The sequence below is a fragment of the Rhodamnia argentea genome, chromosome 8, assembly GCF_020921035.1.
Source record: "Rhodamnia argentea isolate NSW1041297 chromosome 8, ASM2092103v1, whole genome shotgun sequence".
NCBI classification, from domain to species: domain Eukaryota; kingdom Viridiplantae; phylum Streptophyta; class Magnoliopsida; order Myrtales; family Myrtaceae; genus Rhodamnia; species Rhodamnia argentea.
Window position 1 is genome coordinate 17,349,915 of NC_063157.1, and position 26,891 is coordinate 17,376,805.

The 26,891-nt window shown below is 39.2% G+C and overlaps 2 protein-coding genes and 1 pseudogene across 7 annotated transcripts; all 3 read right to left on the reverse strand.

Moving 5' to 3' along the window:
* Positions 1 to 3,898: 3,898 nt before the first annotated feature.
* LOC115728534 (protein IQ-DOMAIN 31-like) lies at positions 3,899 to 23,638 on the reverse strand. 3 transcript variants are annotated; one of them, XM_048283459.1, is made up of 7 exons: positions 23,502 to 23,638; positions 22,643 to 22,752; positions 21,523 to 21,807; positions 21,297 to 21,440; positions 20,645 to 20,725; positions 19,035 to 20,112; positions 3,899 to 3,908 (listed from the first exon to the last, which is right to left on the reverse strand). In XM_048283459.1, exons 2-6 carry the CDS (start codon positions 22,715 to 22,717, stop codon positions 19,069 to 19,071), a joined length of 1,629 nt encoding a protein of 542 aa, XP_048139416.1. In that variant the 5' UTR covers positions 22,718 to 22,752; positions 23,502 to 23,638; the 3' UTR covers positions 3,899 to 3,908; positions 19,035 to 19,068. The 3 variants fall into 3 exon arrangements, with proteins under 3 accessions (XP_048139416.1, XP_030514705.1, XP_048139415.1); XM_030658845.2 differs by lacking the exon at positions 3,899 to 3,908 and adding an exon at positions 17,284 to 17,623 and having other exon boundaries at positions 19,086 to 20,112; XM_048283458.1 differs by lacking the exons at positions 3,899 to 3,908; positions 23,502 to 23,638 and adding exons at positions 17,284 to 17,623; positions 23,470 to 23,488 and having other exon boundaries at positions 19,086 to 20,112.
* Positions 4,562 to 8,706, reverse strand: LOC115728535 (3-dehydroquinate synthase homolog). Of its 4 annotated transcripts, none has more exons than XM_030658847.2 (10): positions 8,529 to 8,706; positions 8,137 to 8,412; positions 7,531 to 7,697; positions 6,791 to 6,889; positions 6,553 to 6,621; positions 6,345 to 6,485; positions 6,162 to 6,251; positions 5,489 to 5,656; positions 5,161 to 5,239; positions 4,562 to 5,059 (listed from the first exon to the last, which is right to left on the reverse strand). In XM_030658847.2, exons 1-10 carry the CDS (start codon positions 8,605 to 8,607, stop codon positions 4,929 to 4,931), a joined length of 1,299 nt encoding a protein of 432 aa, XP_030514707.2. In that variant the 5' UTR covers positions 8,608 to 8,706; the 3' UTR covers positions 4,562 to 4,928. The 4 variants fall into 4 exon arrangements, with proteins under 4 accessions (XP_030514707.2, XP_030514708.2, XP_030514712.2 ...); XM_030658848.2 differs by having other exon boundaries at positions 8,137 to 8,425; positions 8,566 to 8,687; XM_030658852.2 differs by having other exon boundaries at positions 8,137 to 8,399; positions 8,529 to 8,663.
* On the reverse strand, positions 10,410 to 13,135 carry LOC115728537 (annotated as a pseudogene).
* Positions 23,639 to 26,891: the final 3,253 nt, after the last annotated feature.

Sequence of the window (26,891 nt, forward strand, 5' to 3'; positions counted from 1 at the left end):
TGTCTCATATTTATGATATACATGTAATCTTAGAGTTGATGACAAGGGCCATTTATCACTAAAATCACATACAATGCCAATTACATTGCTCTATTCATTAACACATATCGATGAATTAGCTCTATACATTCTATATGTGGTCATAAATATGTGAGCTAATATCATTATTTTCGAAACCATATGAAAATACTAGGAAAAATGAAAAAATACCCTTAAAATACATGTATATAGGGTTTCATGCGCATTTTTCCATCCACAGCCTCAAATATGTAAAATAAATATATTACAATGTAGAGTAGGACCGTAAGAGCACGTTGGCATCAACCACTCTCCAATCAGAGTTTCCAAGCGCCGTCACATGCCGCCTAAATGCTCGACGTGTAACGTACACGCACAATGTGCTTCATCCGTCATAAGTGCCGATCCAACCGATTCATCTAGTCCAACCACCGACTAGTTAGACCGGTCAACAATCATCTTGGGTCAACGGTTAACCGAGTTGGGTTGGGTCAAATCGACGGGTCAAAGGTGACGTCATGATGATGTCAGCATATCGACCAACAAACATGTCATTTCGTAGTAAGGGTGTGTAATCGCCACGCGCTGTTGCCGGTAGGTATGGTGATGCATGACCATCCATCCGGCGTCCTCAAGGCAACGTCCGACCACTCAAAATGCTCATATTAACAAGACCTATTCGACTATATGATCAAAAATAACTTTCACAAAACAAAAACACACAAAATTATACCAAATGACCATCGTGCGCCGCTGTGGCACGTAGGGGCGTTCCCAACGTCCATCGGAGGCGCGCGACCACTCAAAATGCTCGTCTCGATTAGATGAGTCCGTCCGTGTGGTCAAAAATGTTTTCATTAGACAAAAAGTTTTGAAATAGACCAAAACAGAATGGTTCCAATTCTCGATTATGACAGCTCTTATACTAAATGTAAGGCTACGGATGTGACACACTCTAGGAGCACAATAACCGGAATTAGAAACGCTACATGATAATAGAAAAGGAATAGACACACCTGGTTTGGAATGAATCGAACTTGATGCAAAACGGCAACGATTCAGAAACCCAAGTGCTTCCATGCTATTCCATCTCAAGAACACTAGCTGAATGAGAATGCCCTCACGAACCGGTGTGTTCTTGCTTTCTATGAGTATGTTTGTGTGTTAGAGAGTTAGTGGAGGGACTTGAGTCCTATATGTAGAGTTTTTGGCCGCAGGCTCTCTCATCACTAGTCCGGCCCGACTCGGCTTGCACTAGCCGGACACATATCGACTAGTTAAGAATTTGTATATCTTATCTTATTAGACAACCCGTAAAATGTTAAATTACAATCTCAATTAATGTAAGCCCCACATTATGAAAACTCTTGCACTTAATTTTCAGAAAATACTAATGTGTACTTTAAGTTTCTTGGGTCTCATATTCTTTCTAACCGACATGATCCACGTAGTAGCTAAAGGAGAGTATACTCGTGAAACCAACCCATCATATTAAAGTAACGGTCTAACTCTAAATTTGTAATGACATCGATATTTACATGGGTTAATTTTCTAGATGTATATCATTATCAATAAGTGTCCCTAGTTTAGTAGTTTATCATGAGCCATGACGATTGCTTTCATAATGATTAACTGTCTTCATTTCCTTTTTTTTTTTTTCAGTCCTCGTTGTTATAAATGGAAGGTAATGATAATAAATTTGAATGATGGTCCTTTTTTAAGCATACTTTGATTTCAGGTCATATTCTTCCTAGATCAACTTTTGCCATGTAGACCACACTATCTTAATCATTGTACGAATCAATCGAACCTCGAGATTGATCTCGAAGAGTTATCTTCTCTGAGCATAATATTTTTTCCTTTGTTACTTTATTATTTTTTGGTATTGGATTTGTGGTGGTGTATTTTTTTTTTTTTTTTTTGGGGCCACAGTGTAAGTGTACTAAACAATTTAGTCTTTCTCAAGAAACCATTGGTGGACCAACAAAATCCTCAGGAAATTAATCTAAATACACGCACACCAATCAAGTCATTAGACTTTTAATTTATCTAGTCATGAATTTACATTACTTTTCTAATCAAGTCCCTTGACTTTAAACCTATTTGATAGGAGCTAACGTGTCTATCGGGTCCAGCAAGAACTTGAAGGATGGACAAGTCCGTTTTAATTCAAAAAGCTGAAGTTGGAGGATGGACTCGATTAGAAATGGCGTTCAAGTTTAAGGGCTTCATTCATAAAATTAGTTAAAATAATCAAAGATTTGATTGGAAATAATAGGGAAATCCATGGACCAAAGGTGGAGTTTACCTTGATACAAAAGCACAAAAATGGGAAGGAAAAAAAAAAAAGCGAAGAAGCCTAATTTTGGAAGCGTTTGAAAAAGAACAACTTGATGGAAGCATCGACCCCAAAATGACTCCATGGCTGTCGAGCTGCTTCTCTTGATTTCATCACTCACCCCGGCCAATCCACTTTATGAATTCACTAAAACCCACCATGGAATTTAGCTCCCAACAGCACGGACCAACACATGGATTCGTGCAGTGATTTGGGGATTCTTGACCTTCTGATTTCTGCCAAGCCATTTATTCGCTTTCATGCACATTTTTTGGTCCACGTGACGGCTCGTGCGCCATCCTTTACGGTGGTTTCCGCCTTTACGACCTTATTGCAATTGAATGATTACGTCCAATGGTGCTTTTCTTTTCTCGTTTAGCGGTAAGATGGTGTCCGGGTCATATTCCCGGGCAATCTTAGCAATCTTACTCACACTGACCCGATACATTTAGGATTTTAATCTTAGAATGCTCCCAACAATGCTCGAATCCTAGACCATATGAGCAATTGAGCAAACTCCTTGCTATCTAAGTCTCTATGATCTTGCCAATAGAGATGCGACCTTACTGGTAAAGGGACCGAGGAGGGTGGAGACGCTAGTGTCATAGGTGCGGGACTCAACTCTTTGTGCTTTGCAAAGAGACAGAGCAAAAGTCAAAGAGAGATGAGTGTTAGAAATAGGATACGCCAAAAAAAAAAAAAAAGTCCCATGATCATCTCAAAACAAACTTATTCTTGAAAAACTAAAGCCTATAACTTAATTATGTATCCAAATCTCCATGACCGGTAATCAAATTGCGTATCATAAGATTGATTATTATTATTAGTAGCAAATTGAAAATTTCATTAGGAAAGAAAATGATTAGTTGTCTTTTTCTCATGATATAACGTGTTTCTCATATATTGCGAATTTAAACATAGCAAGTGGTCCATGCTCCATTAGACGAGAAGTAAGTGGTACAGACATCTATTTGTGGTCCTAACAAGACATAGTGATTAATTCCATTAGACTCTTGTCCCCGAGCCCTAGTATTATTAATCTCTGTCAAATTGAATGAAATTACAGATAATAAACTAAAAATAGATGTAGCGGCAAAAACAAAATGAGCTAAAAATAGATATGCCTAACTTCCTCATGCATCTATGATGGATCCACTCCATAGGCTATACGTAGCCTAATGGTGGTGGTTGGACATGGCGGCGAGTCTACCTAAGATGTCATAGCAGTGAAAATGGAACCATCCATGCTATTTTCAGAAAACCTGCAAGAACTTGATACATGAAACACTATCCCTGCCAAAATGCTAACCGCCCATGCTAGCCTAAGTGATTTACAGAACATTGCTTCGTCCTATGCTAATCTAAGAAGCGATAATCCCAGACAAAGTTCGGTCATCATAACCTAGACCGCAATTTACGAACAGTTCTACACATAGTGCCGATACATTGTCCATACCGAGACTGTATTGTCCATCAGAAAACACTTGTTTATACATGGGTCCTTGCAAGTAGTTTCCTTTGTCCGTGGTGCAAATGCCTGCGCACCATTTTCCTTTGGTATGGCCCCTGAAATGCCTGCGCACAAAGGCGTGCTTGCACGCCAAGCCCACCTCAACCCTATATAAACTGGAAAAGGAATGTCTCTCAAAAAGTTCATGGCGTCCACTAACTCATTTGCTGAGCTTAAATCAGTGGAGTTCGTGCGTGATCTTGCGTGTTGATGGAGAGTGGAGAGACATTACATTTGCCAAATGAAGCAGTACTTAGTTCAAAACCAGGAAGCAGATTCATGTATACTTAATGGTAGAAAGATGAAAATTGGTGGAAGTTGTTTCCTTTCCATGACGTATGGCATTTAGGTTATTCCTGTCGAAAACATGTGCTTCAAACTTGATTTATCAAGATAATAACTAGATGACATTCGTATCGTGGGCCGTTTGAGTTTGTGGGGTAAGGCTTACATGCGAATCAGGACAGCATACCCACACTTTTGGCCCATCACCCCACGCTTATATTCTAGTTGCGAGACCAAAGACCAAGCAATGGAAAGATCTATCCGGACACTGAGACAAGCAACAACCCAGAAAATGCGTGCTTCATGCATCCCACAACTCTCCTGTTCAATGACTTGTCGAAGCAAAGCTTCGCTCCATGACAATTATCCTTGTGAATTGGAAATTCCCCACGATTCCTACAGCACTTTCCTTAGAGTAGCATCACCAGCGAGGCTTTCCACGCCGGAAAGAGCTGGATTTCAAGCATTTCTAAATTCTAATGCAGGAGTTACAATGTCTACCATCAAAGGCGGAGACAATATACATCTACTCAGCTATTTACCGGGGACAGACTGTGGCTACTCCAGCTTCAATCTGCTGTCGGTCGCGAATGGGTGAATGACTTTTAGTAATGACGAACAGTGCTGACTTTATCCGTGAATGCACAAACTCCTTTTAGCTTCACTCTCACAGCACAATACAAAATAAATTTTTTACCAAGGCCCAGCAGCTAATCCCAGTTATAGCCAGTCCCGTGAGAAATTGCAGACCAATTTCTCTCATAATACACACTCCGTTCATCTCTCCATGATAAACTCTTGGATTTCAATCCCCGTATGCCGGGCACCTCCCTGTGTCCTCAATACCACTTCATCTCCAACCTTCAGAGAAGTCACAGGAATTGCTGCTGGGCTTTTGAGCCCATCTCCTGCAAGAAAAAGCACCATTTGTGTTATATCATGCACAAGCCAACCAAGGAATAATAACACGACAGATTCCGGAGTCTGGATGTTGATGAGGGAAAAGGACCTGGATGAGGACTGACTAAGGCAACTGTTTCTGTATTTTGTAGTAAAATGGCATAATGAATTTCACTGTCTAGGTCGATCTGCAATTACAAGGCAATATCTAAACATGAGTAAGTAGGAAATGACTGTCCACATGCACAATCAAAGTTGTAAGACAAAATGATAGGATTTCTGGAAGACAAGCATGTTAAATGTGTTCCTTAATAACATCTGGATCATCAACACTTGATATGCACTGGTTGGGTATGGACAACTTGTTTGGAGTACCAGACACACAACTTGTTTTATAATTCTCTCAGCAGCCAATGAGTGATTACTGGAAGACCAACCTTTGCCTCCACGAGAATTAGGGGTCTAGACTCTATCTTCACGCGCCCAACAACTGCTGTTCTTTGACGTCCTCTCTGGTCAACGACAATTACTTCTTTGCCTGCTTTTAGCTCAGATAGATAGCAAGTTCTACCCCCTGGAACAGCAACATAGGCATGCACAGGTCCCTATGCATTCAAAAGAAAATTTCCATAACTAAGACTTCCAGATGTAAAGTTATTATCAAACTGTCTCACTAAAAAGAAACCAACATCTTCATTCATGGTAAAATTGAATAGACAGAATCTAATGTTGCAGCAAAATGGAAAGGGTCTCTTAGACTCTTACAGGACTCAGTCAATCAATTATTGAAGGGAAATCTGAACTGAACTATAGAAAAGTATACTTCCCTTATTAAGTACTTGCTGAAAACAAGCACAAAAAATTTTATGGAATAGGGAAATGGCTTGACTCTCATACTGTAGCTCAATTTTTACATGAAATCACCATGATTAACCAGAAATAACAAACATAATGGTCTACCAAACTGGAGTGAGATCCTCGGATCCAGTGTTAGTTGTAAATTATGCAATAACTGCTTTCTAACAAACTTATGTATGGCCCAGAAAAAAGGCGCACTTAAGGAAATTAGACCTGACTATAGAAGAATCATCTGGTAACTGCCGAACTTACAGCATTGACTCTGAATGGTCTGCTGGAAATATAATTTGATTCCATGCATTCTGAATGAACAAGGAAAAGCCCTCTAGCAAATGATCCAACCTATAAAGGACAACATTCTGTTAGGAACAAATTTATTAATAAAGACAATACACAGCAAACAAGGTCTAGCCAGAGTGGTCAAAAGGAGAGAACCAGAAGCCCTTCACCGGGTTTCATGAGACAACACAGATCAACACACACTCGATCGCCCATTCCTGCTGTATGAACCCCAGTAATAACCACCTTCTCTAAGCTCAACAAACTTTTGACCTCCTCTCTTCTATCAAAGTAGGCCTGGCATTACAAATCAAGGTCAGAAGCATTTCATGAATATTAAGTGATGCCTGTTGAAGCATATTACTTTTAGATCAAGTACAGAATTGACATCCTCGACTTTGAGAACAACTCCACCCAGACCATGTTCCAAGGCCTATAGAACCACAAAATAATCAGGCAACATAAGTTAAAATGCATCTATAGAACCAGAAACAGAAAGAATAATGGCAACATGCCAAAGCATGTCAAGTTAGTGGTGCTTCAAAAATATGATTGTCAGAGAAAGACAGACATCATAGTACAACGTCTCCTATTGGACATACCTCGAGGAAACTCTGTGCTTCAGACAGATTTCTTGAGATGGCAAATACAGTCTTTTGGCTTCCTTGGAATGTTGCAACGATATTTTCTGCGGGTATTACCTGATGAGGGCAAAACTCAGAATTGCAGTCCGACCATTACTAGCTTCTTCCCTTGCGCTATAAGTGAATTTGAAAAAGTTTGCTAGAAATTAATAATATAGAGTACATGGTTCCCAATTCTGAAAAGAACAGAAACTGGTGCAATAACTGCAGTCGAATACTAAGTGAACTGAGAAAAGAAATTGTCAATGGCATCCAGAAGCAATACAAGAATCTAATAGCAAGGTCCTGAAAGATAGGTGGGAGCATGATGAAACCAGAAGGACAGTACTGCAACCTCATGGATCACGAGATATCGAGTGTCATTTTAAAGCTCCACACCAGCTTACAGATTAAAATCTGTTTGGGCCATAATATACCGTGATTACTTCAAAGCTAGCTCACTCGTCAGAGGCCTTTCCTAGGTAAGCTTACATTTTAAGTGAATAATCTTCTCAGTCAAACTCTACATACATGATGTCAAAGTACTAATATGCTTTCCTCTCGTAAGTGCTCTTGAGAATGATTTTTCTCATGTCAGCAGATAGTCCCCACTTGGACACACTTTTCCTCAGAGCTCACAAATAAGTTGCAATAAGTAGAAAACAAGAAGTGAGTACATTAGAAGACAAGCTTTTCTTGAAATGGAATCACTGAAGTACCTGCCAATCTGCAAAATCTATAACAACAATCTGAGCCTGCTCGCTCTCGGGGTGGAGCTTCTGTACATCCTCTGGAGATAAAACTTTCCTCACCACGGCAACCCTTATCTTCTCGACATCCAAAATATCTCCCTCTTCAACAAAGAGAGGATTTATCAAAGCAAGTGCTGTATCCTCCATTTAGGAAGGTAAAAAACAAGAAGTTTAAAATTATTAGATTTTCCCGACTTTTTGATTCATGAGCTAATTAAAGAGCTAAAGACAATGAAACATGGCTCCTAGGCATGTACACTTCATTTGACTGTTCCCACCTTGCCCACACATGTATGGAGGACAAACGCCCGCTATACGGTGATCGCGTCACATGTTTATGCTTACTTGGTGCCGCCAACAAATCAAGCAACTAGTTGTTGGCTACCCCTAATGCACGTATAGAAATACTTTTTCCCAATGTACATGCTCAATCGACAATCAACTAACAAGATGGTATTTTCTATGTCTCTCCAATTTCACTCTGGTCTCCTCTCAATCCATTCACTCAACCATTTGATTAAACAACACAAACATTTGGGGATAAAACACAGTATGCATTAAAAAGAAGCTTACATGACCACTCATTAGCGAGACCCTGATTCTGAGACGAGAACAAGAACGTGTTCCATCCTCTCTCGACCGCGGCCGTCATCACTTGCTTGTTCTCCGTGCAAATCCAAACCTCCTTCGCTCGCTCATAATCGGCCGAAGTGACCGACGACGAAGAAGAAGCACGAGGCATCGTCTCCGAACAACAACTGGCGAGCAACTTCGCCTTGTTACAGATGTGACCGATTCTTTCGAGCGGAGAAGCTTTCCGAGTCACGAATCTGCATCTATCCCAGTTCACTGCATTATTCACCAGTTCAAGAAAGCACAATCAAATTGGACTTCGCGGCGGGCACGGGAGTTGAACTTGGGCAAGAAGTACGTGAAAGCAGAAAGAGAAGCGACAATGAACGGACCCGTTTCAGGCGCGAGACAGGTGATGCGTGCACCGACTGCGACCGAGGAAGCAGAAGAGAGCACAATACTCATCATCATCTTCTTCTTCGCCTTCCCGCAGTCTCTGCAAGTCGTCCCATCTGCATGTTGTTCGGGTCGGGCCTACGACTTCATGACCCGGAGTTTCAATCGTGAATGGGCTTCCACGAGAATGCTGGTCCTCGAGACTCTTGTTTAGTAACGGTCGGTGGAGTGAAGGTACACTTGTGCTGCATAAAATGAATCTGGAAAATAGCTTCAGAAAGTCAATTTTCAGAAAAATAAATATATTTTTCGGTATTTAGTAGAGATTTCAAAATAATTTGAAAATTATTTTCTGACTTTTGGGAAGAAAATTTTAATTTGATTTTCTGCGTAATCTTTTGATCAGAAATTGCTCACGTGGACTCGATCATCTTACGTGACACGACCATCGCTAATATGGATAATTTTTTATTTATAATTTTTATAGTAATCTTACTTTTTTTTTTCTCTCTTCCCTTTTTTCTTCTTTTTTCTTTAATTTCTTCATCAATTGGTCGTTGGCCACGGCAAAGGTCGATAGCCGGCTACAAGTGAGGTTCGGCTCGAGCTCGCCGGCCTCGACAGAGGCGAGGCCGAGCCCGGCCTCGCTTGTGGCCGGCAATCAGAGGGAGAAGTTAAAAAAGAGAGAGAAAAAATAAAAATATAAAAAAATATAAAAAAGAAGAAAATAGAAAAGAGAGAAAAAAGAAAAAGAAAAGAAGATAATAAAAAAAATAGTATAAAATAAAAACGAATATAAAGTAATTGAGGGAGTAATGGTGAGGAAAAATGTTTACCTCTTCTGAAAAAGAAGAAAATATTTTTCCCACTTTTGATGGAAGTTTTTTTTTTTTTTTCATGGGTGGAAAATATCTTTGTAGTCTAGCTTATTTTCCGCGAATCAAACCCCAAAAAATCTGGAAAACGTTTTCATGAAAGTTATTTTCTATTAAACAAACGAAATCTTAGTGATAAGAAAGGATTTGCTTATTTTATGAAGTTAGGTTTGGATCCAACCACATCAAATATGGTGTGTACATTATTTTTATGGATTATTGCTTGGTCTACCGTTTGCGTAAAAAGTTGTTCCACATTCACCGTAGGATGAGTGACATATGTGGTTAAAACTAGTTCATAACCAAATTTTTCTAGATGTCACTCATTTCATTAGACGGGAATTGCATAATTTATTTATTTTTCTTCAGATAATGGACTTACTAAATATATTTATTTTGTCGCTTTCTTGTTGGGTTTATGTTTATTCGAGGATAAGTACACTATGAGTGCTATAATTTATGTACGGCGTTTACTTAAGTGCCATAGCTTTAAAATTGTTTACTTATGTGTCATAACTTTCTAAAATCACTCGTTTGAGTATCCCATTGGAACAAAATCGTTCATTGAGTGCTGCAACAGCTTTTCCGATGTACCACGTCAACTTTCCGACGTGCCACGTCATCTTTTCGACGAGTCACGTTGAATTTTCGGCGTGCCACGTTATCTTTTCCAACATCCACGTCAACATGGCACTCAAATGAACGATTTTTAAAAGTTATGGCATTTAAATGAACGTTTTGAAAGTTATGACACTCAAATAAACTCCGCACAAAAGCTATGATATTTCTAGTGTACTTTTCCCTATTTATTCAATCGAGTTCTGCGAACCCATATTGGTCGTGTGCTACAAATTGAAATTATACCCGTTTCCACTATGGAAAGGACAAGCCGCTGAGAATAGGAAATAGAGCCTGGCCGTTTTCGAATTCAGAATCACAAGAAAAAAGGATTCTTGACTTGATTGCATCCTCATTCTGATATAAGACTAAAACACGGCGCGCATGAGAAAGTTGAGCCACGTTAGACTCGATTTATTCATCTCTTCTGAGCCCGGTTTCATAATATGCAGAAGGACAGGAAACTGCCAGGGACGAACGGAATAAGTGGAGAACAGTTCGAAGTTCTAACCTGTGGCTGGATTAGATCGAAACAGCGCACCAACTGTGCTGTGTCGTAGTCCGTTCTAATCTCTACGACTCTATTGTGAACTTGAAGATCATGACATGCTCGTATGACTTCCCGGGATACAAAATCTCCGAGGGGAAGTTGGGGTGATGCACCGAATCCGGGTACTTCTGAGTCTCCAGGCAAAGTGCGGCATGTTTCTTGTAAACGAACCCGCCCTTGCCCTTGATCTCCTGTATCCCATTACTCGTGTAGAACTGCATGCCCGGCTGGTTCGTCACTAATTCCATAACTCTCCCTGACTTCTTGTCCCTTACTATTGCCGCCCTGTGCAGTTTCGTGCTCCCAACGTTGTTGTCGAGCACGTAGTTGATATCGTAACCATAGGGGAGCTTGTCTATTCGGCTTCCTATGGTGCGCGGTTCGAGAAAGTCGTAAGGGGTTCCTTTCACGGGAATGATATTTCCTGTGGGGATGAGGTGGCTATCGCAAGGTGTGATCTGGGAGGCAAAGATCTGCACTTCTTCTGATAGGATGTCACCGCTGCTCTGGCCGCCGAGGTTCCAGTAGGTGTGTTGCGCGAGATTCACGGGAGTGGCCTTGTTCAGAGCTTTTGCTTTCATCGATACGCTCAAGTGGCTATCGCCCAAGATCGTGTAGGTGACAGATATTTGAGATCACCGGGAAATCCTGCAGATTTGGATGGACTAAAATGGATGAACCAGTTTTCTCGGTAAGCCATTGAAATAGAGAAAACATGATCATATCCAATTGATTATTGCGAACCTTCTTCGCCATTATGACTGAAATAACCAAAGACGATCTGAGGAGTGTGACCCTCTTTCTGATATTTCGTGACTTTCCATACAACGTCGCTGAATCCTTTAGGACCACCTAGCATTTTCACAAGTTGATGCAGGACGAGAAATTATATCTTCGAACTGAAAATGCTTTCCCGATCAAGTAACATGAAAGAACAACCACGGGAAAAACTTAAAAAATAGATGAACTTCATACCGTGGAGCATGTTCTTTCCTTCGTTGGGAATAAGTTTGTAGCGTGTGCCGTTCAGAGTGAACTGAGCCTTTGCTATTCGGTTAGCAACCCGACCGACCACGGCACCAAAGTAGGCCGAATCATTCTGCAGATAAAAGAGAGGAAAAAAAAAGAAGCAATCTATTCTATGTCAATTTTTTCGACTAAAAAAGAAAAATTCTATGTCAATTTTAGCGAAAGAAGATCTATGCTCGCTCTTTGCTTGCGGTCATAATAAAAAGGGAAATCTGGTATGTTTTTCTCGTAGAAGAAAAGTATCATCGGAATTCACCAATACTTCGAATTGGTATGCCAATGTTGTAAGTATGCAGAAATTTCCTCTCTTTATTTTGTTTGAAATCTTTGCCAGAAGACCTTAGATCACATACAAGGAGCACATGTGCGGACGATGGATTTGTCTTGATGGTCACTAACAATCATGAATTGACTTCCGAAAATAACAACCCATTATTGTCACATGATTGTCTTACGAGATGTGATTACTCAAAGAAGTCTCAGTTCGTGGAAACAGACCCAAAAAGATGAAAAGCTACCGACATATGACCACATTATACAAGGCTCGAAACAGAGAGGTACTACAAGCAGAGTTCTTGAGCTATGACAGCTCAATCCTCATGTGAACAAATGAAGGTTTCTTTTCTTCTTAAGTTTTGAGCTGTTGTACAGGATGGCCACATCACCATCTAGGCAGATCTATTATAATGAATGACGTTGGAAAATACTCACACTAGGACAAAAGGTACAGCTATTTAGCTCTTAGAATATGGCAGCGAGCAGATCTTCTTGGGCGTTTCTGCCGTCTGTTGCATAATTTATATCCAAATCTCTCTCTCTCTCTCTCTCACACACACACACACACACACACAGAGTCAACAATGAGGACTTGAAGTAGCAATGATAGGGAATACAATGAACAATGAGGACTTGAAGAAGCAACCATGGGGAAAATGGCATAGCGTTCCACTGAGAGAGAGAGAGACAGAGACAGAGAGAGAGTTAGGAAGAGAGAGGAAAATCTCACCTTGTAGTCATTGACAGAATCAAACCCCAGAACAACATCATCAAGCTTTCCTGAAGTAAATTGTAGACAAGAAAAACAACAAGAAGTAAAGTTGATGAACAAAATCAACACAAGAACAGAACCCGTAGAAGCAAAGTACAGAGAGAGTTAAAATTAACTGACCATTTTTGTCAGGGAGATGAAGAGACATGATAGTTGCACCCCAGTTAGTGAGCCTCACAGAGACATTCCCTTTCTTCAGCTCATAGATTCCAACCTCCCCATCTCTCGCAAACCCGTGCTTGTGACCTGTCCCTAAAACTCCATTGACAAACAGAAGAGCAAGCACAGCAACACCAGAGAACAGCACAGAAACCTTGGTCATCTTTCTGCGGAGAACTGTCCAAGTGTTTGATGAGACGCTCATTTGACATTCACTGAGCACTGAACCCACTCGGCGCCACATAAAGTTGGATGCCCAAAATGGGGTCCCTTCTCCCTTGTTGAGAGAGAGGGAGGCGGAGAGAGAGAGTCCAAAAGTCGTGAACAGTGATGGGGAAAATCGTGCAGATCAGAAAATGGGGTAAGCCAGTAGTTTATTCTGACTTGGGAGGTCACGTTGTCCGACAGTTCTTTTCTGAAAGTTTCAATTTTGGACGCATTGATACAGTGCGAAGGATGAACAAGCATCCGTCTTGGATGGGCCTAGCACGATCAAAGCTAGCGTCAGTGATTACCCCTCTTGCCTCGGACTTCTCGTTTCAGTGTCCACTTGCAAAATTGCACGACAAAACTCGAACTTGGACACCGAAAATTGCAGCCCTTGCGATTGCAGACAGTCCGAGAATCCCGTCCGCAGGCACTTCTTTAAATGCGGAGCTCCCATTTGTTCACGTAAGAAATAAAAAAAATCAGACTTTCGGAATAAAACAAAACCAGAGTACCAAAAAAGGTAAATGCAAAGGAACAATCACTGTTCAAAAGCATAATTTTCCTATAAATCTATCAAACGGGTGGGTTAGATCTGGACTAAATCGAAAATGATTCGATACAAATTGACCCGTTTTCATGCAATATAAATTTAGTGACACATACACAACTTATATCCGGCCGAACTCATAGTGCTAAAACACTTTTATATTTAACAAGATTCAGGAAAATCAATGCATAAATTAAGGTCAAAGCATAGAGTGAGCGAACGCGAGATCAAGTGATGGCGAGAGAGAGAGAGAGAGAGTGTGTGTGTGTGTGTGTGTGTGTGTGTGTGTGAAGAGAAAGTCATAGACGTAGATTGAATTTTAAAAAAATTACAAACATATTTAACGCACATATTAAACTCCTTTAAGATCCATAGAGTTGGGTATAAATCCATTTATGACTCATTTATTAAATATAACTAAAACATATAATGACTCAACCCATCAAATATGAGTTAATTTAGATTCAAAAAAAAAAAAATATGAGTTAAGAAATAAATTTATGATCTATTTTGACACCTCTAATTTTTCTTATCCTTGCCTTTTCAAACCTCAAATAGGACAACCCAAATGAGGCATATGGGTATAGTTCCGATGAGAGTTTGACCGAAATACAGTTTTGAAACAAGTTTTTGAGCCAGTCCCTCTCTTTTTTCATCTATATAAATGGTATGTAAAATCGAACTGCCATCCATAACTAGTCATGCTGTCAGAGTCGCGAGCAAAATTTGGCTCGAGTCGATGCTAATGGTACATTGCAGAAGATTTTAACAACTCATGGGGCGAATTGCAAAAATTTAAATAGGAGAGTGAGAGCTTGGGAAAATTTTAAATCCCCAAAATTTCAGGGCAAAAATGTAATTTTCCATAGGATATTATTTGAACATATATATATATATAAAGCTCCGTTCATTTCGCGAAAAACAACTTCCAGAATAATGTCCTCTAAGTTTTTCGGCGCTTAGCTCAAGAAAAATAAATGAGTCAAGGAAAACATTTTCCTTGAAAAGGGCACTTTTAAAAGTGGGAAAAATGAGAGAGGAGATTATTTTTCTTGGAGACCAACCTCTCTCTTCTCTCTCTATCTACAAGCTTTGAATTTTTTAAATAAATAAAGAAAAAAATAAAAAATTGATTTTTTTATAAAAAGAGAAGAAAAATAAATTAAAGAAAAGAAAAATAAAATAAAAATAAAAAATTATTAAAAGAAGTGCATGAAGAAAAATAAAATCTGATTTTACATACCAAACAGCGAAAACTATTTTTCATTTCATTTTCGGGTTTCAACAGGAGACAAAAAAATATTGTTATTTTTCGAGAAGTCATTTTCCTTGAAAACATTTTCCAAAAACATCACATTTTTTGCGAAACAAACGAAACCAGGGACACCGAATCCAGCATTCTAACACGCCATTTCAACATGCATGAGATCAATTTTAAATATTTATAAATTAGGGGTCAAAACGTAAATCTATCAAAAATACATATACTTAAGTCATATATCAGTCACCTTGAAATTAATATACCCAGACAAATTCAAAAAAACCTAATTTCTAATAGAAGAAGAAGATGATGAAAAATAAGGAGAAGAAGAAACTCACCCTTCGTATCATGTATATATAAAAATGTACATCTAATATACAAACATGTCGAAATTCTCTCTATTTTTTTTTAAATGACGTGTCGGCGTGTCGTGTCGTATCGCGTCGCGTGTCCATGCTACTTTGGCGTAGACAACGATAAGAGATTTCACCACCCCACCACCATCAATAACGATGGCCTCAGTGCAATACAATCACCACGACGCATTCCCATTCCCAGAACCAAAACACCATACTTTCATAATGAAACAGGCTCCGGTAGATAACTAAGAACTTTAAAAGACCCATATTGCGTTGCCTAATTGCAACATAGCTCTTAAAGAGAAATTTCCTCACTACAAGCGTTTCCACAGGCTCCACAATTTTGAATTTTCGAGTCACGGATGGTGCAAAATATCTACCGCTCAAACTGGACATTATCTTAATGGGTGTGAGACCCTCATGGTAATGCCTAGAGATGGGCATGAGCATGAGCAGTCCCTCCCGCCCTTTTACTAAAACTAGGGTTTTACCTCACGTAACGAAGGGTTTAAATGAGAAGTTCCCGACATTATGATAGGAAAGATTATGTAAAATAGAACGCTGAAGCTAATAGGAACTTTGCAATTAAATCGAGAGCGAGAGAAAATCCATAGGGAAATAAAACAGTGAACAACAAAGGATTTAGAGAGATTTACGTGATTCGATCTCAGTGTCAAATCTAGGTTTATGGGGAGAGCGAACTGCCAGTACTCCACTGTTTCCCACCCCTATATACACCCAAATCCAGTGTTCAAGAAGGACAACGAGTTAGATTTAAATGTGAAACTCGCAGCGCGAACTCGGTGTTCAAGGCTCCTTTTTGTTCGGCCAAGAGAGTCCCTTTTGTTTTGTCAAATGAAAGGAAGCACGGAAGGACAAAGGGACTACTCCACTTTGCGCTCAAAATAATCCTAAAGGAAGTCGCCGCGCCGTACCGCAAAAGTGAAGGCATTTTCTTTTCATATTGCTTCAGAAAGTGAGAGCTCCACTGTTCATTTATGAACGAGTTTGCCCCACTTTTTTTTTTTTTTTGGGTCGAAGAGTTTGCCCCACTTCATTTATGCCAATTTGTGAGAGTTCTCTTTTGTAGCTGTATGTAGTCTGCGCACTCTATCCTCGCGGTGCCTTCTTTGACCTGTTCCCTACATTGGCCATGCCTATAAATCTGTTGATGATCAAAGCAACTTTTTGGGGTAAGGAAGTGAAGAGATAAACCAAAGACTTCACATGTTTGGAGGCGCCAGAAGGCTGGCATAACTGGAAAAAAAAAAATCTAAATCTATTATAATTATTTCAATTCAGTTCTAAATTTTTTTTTTTATCAATTTCATTCATAAACCTTTTTTATTTATTTATGCTAATTCAGTATTTCCGATCAATTTTGTTTATTTATGCTAATTCAGTATTTCCGAACAATTTTGTCCGAAAATTGCTGACGTGATAATTTCTAATTATATTTTAAAACTTTTTAAATTTTTTTTGTTTTTTTCCCATCTTTCTCTAGTCAATGAACAACTAGAGGGGAGCCTCGCCGTCCCTGGTAAGGTCGACCTCATCGTCACTAGGCAAGGCCCAATCTCACCTACCCTAGCTAGATTGACCTCGCTGGCCCTCACCTCTAGCCTGTCATCAAGGTTTGGCGACTAGCTAGAGGAAAAGGCAAGAAAAGAAAAGAATAGAATAAATAAATATTGATTGCACTAAGTTTGCAATTTTCAGCCAATTTTGGCCGAAATGACACAAATACAAAATATTTACAACTAAATTGACAAAAAAAATTAGCACTAAATTGACAAAAAAATATTTATAATCAAATTAGCACAATTATAATAAATTTAAGACTTTTTTTTAGCAATTATCCCCTTGAAGACATGACCCATCCCTTCTACAGTAAAACAACACTCAAGAAAGATGGATATGGTTGTGTGGCATTGACGAGGGAGTTCTCTTTTCTTTCTTCAGAGTTGGTCAAAAGGAAATAATGACCAACTTGGATGACTTCCTTAAATAAATGCCACACTGCGGAAAACCGTCCCCAATCTACATTCTCCAATTCCGGTCGGATTTCTTGCATGGGCTCAAACCCGAGCATAACTTAACAAAAGGAGAGGAAAGTTTTCAAATACATAAGCTTTCAGTTGTTCCATGAACTGTGTACAGGACCTCCAAGGAAATAAACAGAATTAAACAAGTTCTCCATTGAGCACGAACCTTAAGATCTCCAACTCTCAACTTCTATCAGAACCTTAAAGCAAAAGATAACTCAGCATCATCGGTACACACAAAGAAGACATGCTATAACCTACCGTATGGCTATACATTGACAGAAAGGAAATATAAAGAAAGAGGAAGCGCTCCACACATAAGGAATTTAATCTCCCACCAATCCCTTCGATGCTTTGAGGAGTCCTGTCACCTTCTCCATCCTGGTTTTTCTGAAATTTGGCATCATATGCATGACACTCAGAGGACCACACTTTAACATAGACACAATGAACAGAGAAATGGCCAGTATATGAAACAGCCGCTCATGTACGAAACTGATTATTCAGGCAAGGGCAAAGAAAGTCTTGCCCCACCACAAGCAAAAACGAAAGCTAGTGCTGTCCAAACCAAAAACAAAAAACAAAGAGACGACTAAGAGTCGAGCTAAGACGGATAGCACATAGCCAGTTCTATTTTTTGTGGGAAACAGCATGGGCAGAACAATGCTTTTTACCCAAATGTCACCAGAACTCCCAAACAAATGACGCAAGTCCACTTGTGATAGGAAATTGAAAGCACTGCTAAATCACTATCTTCGGCTGAGCATGGGCCAGGCTGGCTAGCAGGCTTTTGCCATCATTTTGGCCAATCCTGACCATCTTCGGGCCTGAGCCTTTCTGGCCCCAGATCCTGGCCTGGACTGAACGGGACCAAGCCACTTCAGGCAGGTTGGTCCAGCCTAAAGCCCGAAATCTAAAAAAGCACAGTTTTGGAATAGCCAAATTCTTGATGCCATCTATTATGAAACTGGAATTGTGCTCACCACTACTTTTTTTTTTTTTTTTAAATCTAAGTAAAAAGGCCATAACTAAAATGGGTGTGCTCACCGACCAAAAAAAAAAAAAAGGGGTGTGCTCATGTACCCGCTACTATAAACAGAAATAATAATAAAAAAAAAAGATTTGTCAACAGTGACCCAAATACACTAACAGAAGGGGGGAGAAACCAGATCCATATGTTTTATTGTTCAGCAAGTCCATTAAAGAGTATCCATGCACAATGAGAGAGAGTGACAAGTCTTAAGATGTTGAGGGACGCTATGGCAAGTGAAGAGTTATTGTGCCGCACCTTGTGGTGCCATTGGATGAGATAGTGGTCGGACTCGCACTGTGGAGGCTCAGTGGTTGGTGGGCGAGTCGCAAGCAAGTTAGGGTAGCAAGAGGCGTGTTAAGGAGAGCAACAGAGTCAGGGCCGCAGAGGGTGTGAGGGAGCAAGAAGACGAGAGGGGGAAGAGTTGTACTATGGATTTTTTAGACTTAAAGGTAAATATATGTATTCTTCATTTAGTTAGGGCCGGTCTGGGCCATTCGGTTTCATGTACCTAAAGCCTGAAAGACCGGACCGGCCTAAATCTCAAAAAAAAAAAAAAAAAAAAAAAAAAAAATTCAAGCTTGGTGGCTAGGCTCGAATCTATCAGAGCCAGAAAAAGACTGGGCTATTCCGGGTGGTCCGATCCAGGTTTTCGGGCCACCAGGCATTTTTGCTTAGCTATCAAATCGTTGTACTCGGAACATACCAGTGTTGTCCACCCAGATGGAAGTTGACAACAGTCCAAAGTTACTAAGAGGAAAAATGGTTCACCGAAGAATATTCAAAATGCATGCAACCACTAGCATCAAAAGAATGTCTTACCATTACTATCTTTAGACGACAACAAAGATCTGTCAGTTCTGCTTCCAACTTTTCCATTTACTTGGACTTGCTTCTGCATGCGTGGTGACATTGAGGACACCTTTCCATCGTTCAAAGACGGCAGAGAATGCCTCCTGACAAAACCATTTTCAACCCCATCTTGACTGATCCTTGCTGATCCATTTGCTCTCAGCTTTGCCTTTGCAGATTCAGTTACAGCCATGTAGCTGGGTAACATAGATGTATTCAATGCAACGTTGTCTGAGAATTCCTGTTTCACTGGGAAAGACATCCTCCTCTTGGTCTTCTGGCTCAACTTGGAAGTGTTATCTTCCTTCGGAGTCGTCCCCTCATGTAATGCCAAAGTTTCATCACCCTTTTCATCATTTATTAATTGGGCCTCAACTGCAGGGCAATCACTAAGAAGCACATCGACAGACTCACCCACAGACACAGGTTTTGGAGGAGTTTCAGACTGAATTAGTGAGGAATCTCCAACAACTGCCATATTTTCAACAATATGTAGTTCAGCACCATCTTCTACAACTTTGTCATCTTCATCCAAAGACTGGAAGGTCAAATCCATGAGAGTTAACTTTGGTTTCTCTCGCAGAGCTTCAGGATTTTCATGAGCCTCTTTACTGGCTGCAGCAACTTTTCTCAAATTCCCTTTTACCTTCTCAAGCTCATTACGAGGCTGTTCTTGCACCTGTTCTGGTTTATGCTTTGTAGTTTTCCTCGGTCCACGGTTAGGCTTCTCAATATCAATTGCAGGCTTGACTGAATAATTGTCACCATTTGAAATGGGAACTCTTCGGCTAACACGCTTTGTCCTGTTTCGCTCAGTTTCTCCAGATGTAGTGCTGCTCTGGTGCTTCTGAAACCTCGACCCAGCAGCTTTCTTTTGTTGTGGAAGAGGTTCCCAAAAGCGGGTTGACGACCAGCATTCCAACCAGTTCTCAGTCGAGTTTGGTTCAACCGGATCATAATGGATGTTCAGGGGCATAGCAGTAGTAGAGGAAAGAAGCTAAAACAGCAATATGGCACAAGCTTTAATATAAATTCAAAAATTGAAACAAATGTGTGCAAAACTCTGATAGATGCCTAGCCTAGACTTTAAGTCAACAACCGTAATATGATTCTTACATTCCCTTCATGTGTGAGCATTTCACTTTTGGAAATAACATATATTGAAACAGCTTGAGCCATATACAACCTGGGACTAAGAGCTTCACATGGTTATATGTAGGAAAAGACATGGCCCCCCACAAACTTCTGTGCTACTTTAAGGCAAAGCATATTTTTGAATTGTATTAGGCCTGCATTTAGATACGTACTTGATCTGGCATTCATTAGATGATGTACAACTTTCCATCATAATGTGCAGGACTTCATGCCATAATGTGTGCCCTTAGATTGATTGTCATAAATATTTGATGTTAAATACTTGGATAGCAAAAAACTTCCACTGGTTCTTGTTTAATGGGTCAAATGATACTAAAAAAAAAAGTATAATTCAAGCTTTTGAATACGTAAGTAACAAGGGAATTTCACAGTACCTTACAGATGAAAGAATTCTTCAGTAGCTTCTCTGGCTTAAAGTTAGTACTTATCCCATATGTCTTCACATGATATGTATCCTGAATAAAAACAATGGAAACATCACATGGAGAACTGGAGATACAAAAGAAAAACTATGAGCCGCGCATCATTTGACTGGCACTTAGAAATCAATGTTTATGTGGTCGCAAAATATCATTCCCATATACAGCATCCTCAACATTAATAGGACATGCAGGTGCACAGCGAGCAAAGCTTCTTATGACTTCTAAAGAAGAGAGAGAGAGAAAACAAGAGACACAAGGTGTTTCCGGCTGTAACATTTGCAATGGTACGAAACTAAGATGATAATCTATAGCAAGGTCGCCCCTTTTCTCGCCTGTTCTCTTTGATTTGGAAATATTTGTGCACTGAACTCCTGAGAAAATAATCAGACAGACTATTTTACATATGGAAAAAATCTAACAATTCATGCTATCCATTGGTAAGATTTGCAGCAAACTGCATGCTTTAACCCGCAAAATCTCCTATTCCCAATAAAGGACAATTGGGGAATTTTCCAAAATTCCAAATCGAATTGTATCAACTGCATCGAGAATATTTACCGGACGTCATTGGATGCATTTGAAGCCCTCAGAGAAACATTCTTACCTTTCGACCACGAATCAGCCTTTGGAGATTGACAATGCCCCGCATGCAGACTAGAGTAGCAATCGCTTGTCGCCTAACTAGGTGTCCACGAATAAGCGCCTGCAGTCTAATTATGCCCTTTAGAACACGAAATGCACGACGTGCCTGCACAAGTTATAGCTAAATCACATAAGCAAAACGTTGAGATAGCTTCACAAGGATGCACTAAGAGTAGAGAGAGCATCACCAAGTAGCCCCTAAAAGTTGCCTGCACTTTTGAAGCAGCCTTTTCTTGTCTTATTATCTCAGCAGCACTCATGTTTAATCCTTCAAAACTCACGTTATCCAGGCCAGCCAATAAGGGAACTGCATTCTGCCCTACGTCATGAATATCTCCCTTTTCTAACTCCAAGCTTTGTTCCATCCTTTTGCCAGTGAGAGGCAATTCATCTGGAAGAGTGTGAGATTGTGGAGCCAAATCTTCAGTTGATGCATCAAAGGCTGTGATTGGCTCTTTTTCTGTCATGGTTTTCTTCACAAGAAATTGTGTTCACATATTAGGCCTTGATCTCACTTTGCAGGTAACACTAGCTAAATTGCAACAGGGTTGAACAAAATCTGCATCCAGACTTCAGACTACAGAAGAGCAGCTCAGCAATAGTGACATCAAGAAGAAATAGGAACACCACCAAATGCCAGGAACTATTTTACTAAATGGGGTTATAAAAAATTGAATAATTACTACTGATTGACAATGTTTCAAGAAAGGCATGCAATAATAGAGAAACGGATGCTACACACCTATACCAAGGCTAGCATACAATTTTACTTCAACAAGAAGGACAATTTCTTTGCCATTGTGAAACAGGTTACTCTACCAAGAACTTACTTGAACTAAGGACCGTACATTGTAATTGAGCCAGAAGCTGATGGTTTTATTTCTATTAGACGGAGATTACCTTCCAATGTGAAACAAGTCAACACAACTGAGAACTCAGTTGCATTGTCATAGAGCAAACAACAAGGGCAAACATGGCAGTATGACAGTCTACCTCACACATCGTTAGAATGCTGAATGCAAAAATTTGCACAGTGTCAAAATACATTCGCAAATCAAAAAGGGGAAGAGTGTTTGAAGGGCAAAGACTTTTATCAGACAAGAAATCTGTTACTCGCAAATCAATAAAATGGACAGATACAGGTCTGGTTAAATCAATTTCTCCATGAGCTACTAATCTAGATTCCTATGGTTTCTTTTGTTTTAGGAACTTCTTTTTGCCTACAGTAGAAACTGCAAAAAAGCAAACCTTACCTTGGGACAGTTGGAAGTACAGATCGAGCAAAAAACTAAGTAAAGAAATTCTTACCTTGACCAACCTAGATTTGGACGATTTCTTTCCAAAGAGTACTTGCTTGATCCATTTGCCTCCCGATTTACCCATTGAATACAAGTCCTAGTCACCACCGACGCAGAAGCCTGCAAAATCTGACAGATGGGGAGAGCTATGAGAATGAAACAACAAGAAGACTAAACAGACTAAAGTACTGCACCAGACTTTGGAAAAGCACAGCCACATTACAAAACCTCTGCTTAATAGCAATATCCAAGATAGAAGTTTGACGAATTGAAACTAGTAGTGTTCTGCAACATGAACAAAAATGTTTCCTTCACACCCTAATAAATTAACTAGGTGCTTGATATTGCACTAAGAAATAGGGAGGAAAGAGAAATTGCAACCTCTGTGAGCTTACATTACACATTCTAACCTCATTAAGCATTATATGTCACTGCCAATTGACCAAGTAGAAGTGAAAGATCCCATTCGGGACAAGTCCAGAAGAGAGATCCAACGAGCATCACCCCTTAGAACAACAGGTTCCACAAGCAGTAACCCTCAATCGTTACCACGAAAGGACCCTAATGCAGAGCAGAAAATAAAAAATGCACCTCACCCACAAACCCAAGCACAGTTTCACAAACCCAAGAAAGCAAACGACGCAGAAATTCAATCAAACAACAGCCACACACCACCAGAGTCAATGAATCAAACAACGGCACACACACAAAGAATAACAAAAAACAATGGGCCAATTCGCAGAAGAATCGACGAATTCCAATATCAAACGCGAAGGCGAAAACCACGCATCAAGATCCGAACTCAGTGGGTAAATGCAGACAAGCTTTTTGTAGTGCCCCAAGCGATGCTAGGTAGATCTGAGACAAACCTCAAGAGAGAGAGAGAGAGGGAGCTACTGGTGATACAGTGAAGAACGAAGATGGAGAGTGAGAAGTGAAGTGTGTCCGAAAGAACGAAGGGACCGCTCCGCTCACTGTGATTGTAAATTGTCTTGCGCTTTTGAGTTTTGATGTTGGATTTAGATGAAAGATATGCATTTTTTTTATGGAAATTACTAAAAGCCCCATTAAATGTCTTGTCATTCAGACAAGACAAGTGTCGAATTATTAAATTATTGTAAAATGAGGAATTAGGAGATATTGTTGTGGGGTTAGGACAAAAAAAAAGGGGGGTGGGTGGTTGGGAATGGTGGGAAAATCTACACTAGGATAGGTAGCTTTCAGATTAAATGAGATTCCTCTGAAAATGAATTTAACGAAATTTAATAATGAATAATTGCACCAACAATAAGCGTTGTCTAAACTTTTTAATCAGAAAAAAAAAACCCAACAAGGTAAGAAAGTTTGGATCATCTGATTATGGACTTAAGTTTAAGTACAACGAAAATTAAATCCTAAATGCCGGCGGTTGTACTGTTAAGATTGTCTTGGAAGGTGGATCGATCGAGATGCGCAAAAGCTTACTCGAATACCACATTACTATGAAAATAAAAAATGACAAAATAAAAGAAAGACGTTTTTGAATCTTTTCAAGTAAACAAGCCATCTAGTCTTATTGAAAATAAAAAAGCACCTTCTTTCGAGGACGACCAGACATTCATCTGAAAAATAGAAGGAAAGTTCACCTAAAAAGTTCCTTCATTGTTGATACCATTTCATTCCAAATGGCTAAAGTAATTTATCAACACAAAAAATCCTCATGATCATGCCATTTCAAATTCCTCGTCAACTTTAATCACGAGTCAGGTAGAGTGACTAGTGACGTTGATATCGTCAACAATAACTACTTTTCAATGGATAAACCTCCTTTTATATAAGCAAAAATTAAGAGATAAGACTACCATAAGTGTCATAACTTTTGTACAACGCTTACTTGAGTGCCATAACTTTTATTTCAATAACTTGAATGCCAAAACTTATGTATAGCACTCACTTAAGCGCTATAATTTTTTTTTTCGATTACTTAAGTGCCAAAAAAATTTCAAACGATTACTTGAGTGTCATAACTTTTTAAAAGCATTCACTATAAGTGCTATGCCACGTCAGATTTACGATATTTGGGTGAACGTTTTAGCAAGAAAATTGACACTTAAATGATTGAATGAAAGTTATGGCATTTAAATGAACGTTTTTTAGAAGTTATGACACTTATCTAGTCGAAAAAAAGTTATGGTACTCAAGTAAGCACCGTACGAAAGTATGGCACTTGTGCTGTACTTATCCCCAAAATTCATAATCCCAAATGACCCACATACGCTGTCCATTAAATAGGATAATATCAAGGAGGCACAAATTTGAAGTCCAAAATTTGTACAAGAATTTATGTTGGGAAGGATCTCTTGTCATTTACGTAATCACCTCATAAAACAAAAGCCACCCACGTCTTTACAATAAATTAAATAAAAACAAAAAATAGGAAAAGAGAGTAGGTTGCCAATTTTTTTTTTTTTGGTCGAATAGGTTGCCAAGTTGAAGAGGAAGGTAATTCAACCTCTCGGTCTCCCCATAAACATGGGTCATCGTTGGTTGTAAGATTCTTGGGACCACCTAATACGTGGTTCACTCAATTTTCAATGTATGTTTAGGATTAGGGTTGATGTTAGATGATTGCACGTATAGTATTTAAGTTAAAGCACATATTTATAGAGGCCATACCTGATGCATGTTCAACAGAAAAGTTGCAGCTAAAGTTAAGATGTCGCTAGAGACCACCTACAACCTTTTGTCTTCTCCTATTTAATTGGAATAACAATGGTGAACATGGGATGTTCTGTCAGAGAAATTTGGGTCATTTGCTTCTTTCCTTGCTTGCAAACAATTTAAGTCAACTTCTGGTGGAAACAATGCTTTGCTTCCCCTTCTTTCGAATTGATTTTTTTCAATTAAATCTCTCATTTCCATCTAATTTCTTCCGAAAACAATTGTTGATGACAATAACGTCACTTGTTTTTCTGGAAAAAAAAAAAAGGAGTTCATTAGAGTCAAAACTTGATGGAGCAACATAAATATTTAATTTTATTTGTATTTGATCGTGCAAAGAGTTGAATTGAGGGATAATTATTTGCATTAGTTAGCATGATATGTTACTTGTAGTTATTTTCTTCTCAATGACCTAGTCTCTTCTCTTCCATGTTTAAAAAAGTTATTTGTTTGGAATCAGTTCAATAGGAGTAAAGCTGTTTATTTTGATGCTTCGTCCTTTTTACGTCGGAACATAAAGTACTTCATTTAACTAGAAAAATAGGAGTAGTTTTTTTTTTTGTCTGGATATAGTAGTTCAAAGACAAGCTTCAAAGCATAAAATGGCCCAAAGGGCCGAAAGTGGAGAGGAAGTCTAATTGCGCGAGGACCATTTCTTCACTGGGCTTTGGTAGTCCAATTTGCTACCCGGTTCGAGCCCTTGGCAGTAGACAATCGGTGATTGGGATAATGACATAAATAATTCATGAATTTTGACTCAATGTTCAATATTGCCTCTAAAATTTTAATTTACTCAACCTGGTCCATGAACTTTTACCTAATATGCAATGTGATCGCTAAACCGTCAATTTGTTCAATGCGATATCTGGTCTTTTAATACATGTTCAACTTAATCTTTGAACTATATAAAAATATTCAATGTTATCTTTTCATTAATTCACGTTCTGAGACAACATTAAATATTTTCATATAGTTGATGACTAAATTGAACATGTACCAAAAGTTTAGTGACCACATCGAATAAATTAAAAGTTTAGGGACTTCATTACACATTAAACTACAGTTTGTGGACCATTTATGTTATTTTCTCCAAAAATTCAAGAAGCACAACAATATATCACTTATTTCTGCGGTAAGCGCACGAGCCTCCTAATTGAATTGATTTGGTCTTGAGTTTAGAGGGGCACCTAACAACTTCGGACTATCAGATTCAAGAACCGTAGTCTTCATGCGAAAGATATGATTTAGGTTTTCAACGTCATTGTGAAAATCGTCGAGGCCACTTGCATTGTGTGAGCAAAACTGCCCACAAGGAGGCTTGAATGACTCTCGCACTTAGGCAATCGCACCTTTGGTCATACCTTCAACAATAGATCTGATGAAACTTTGTTGTAGCACGCAAACTTTTGTTGGAAAAACATCTCATAATATATTTTAATGATTTCCAAACTATCCTTTGGTATTTGTTTTACATTTGGTATGCAGATGTTTGATATATATGGCTAAGGATCATGTGATGACCATCGGGCAAAGATTGCGTGTAGTCTAAAACATTTTCA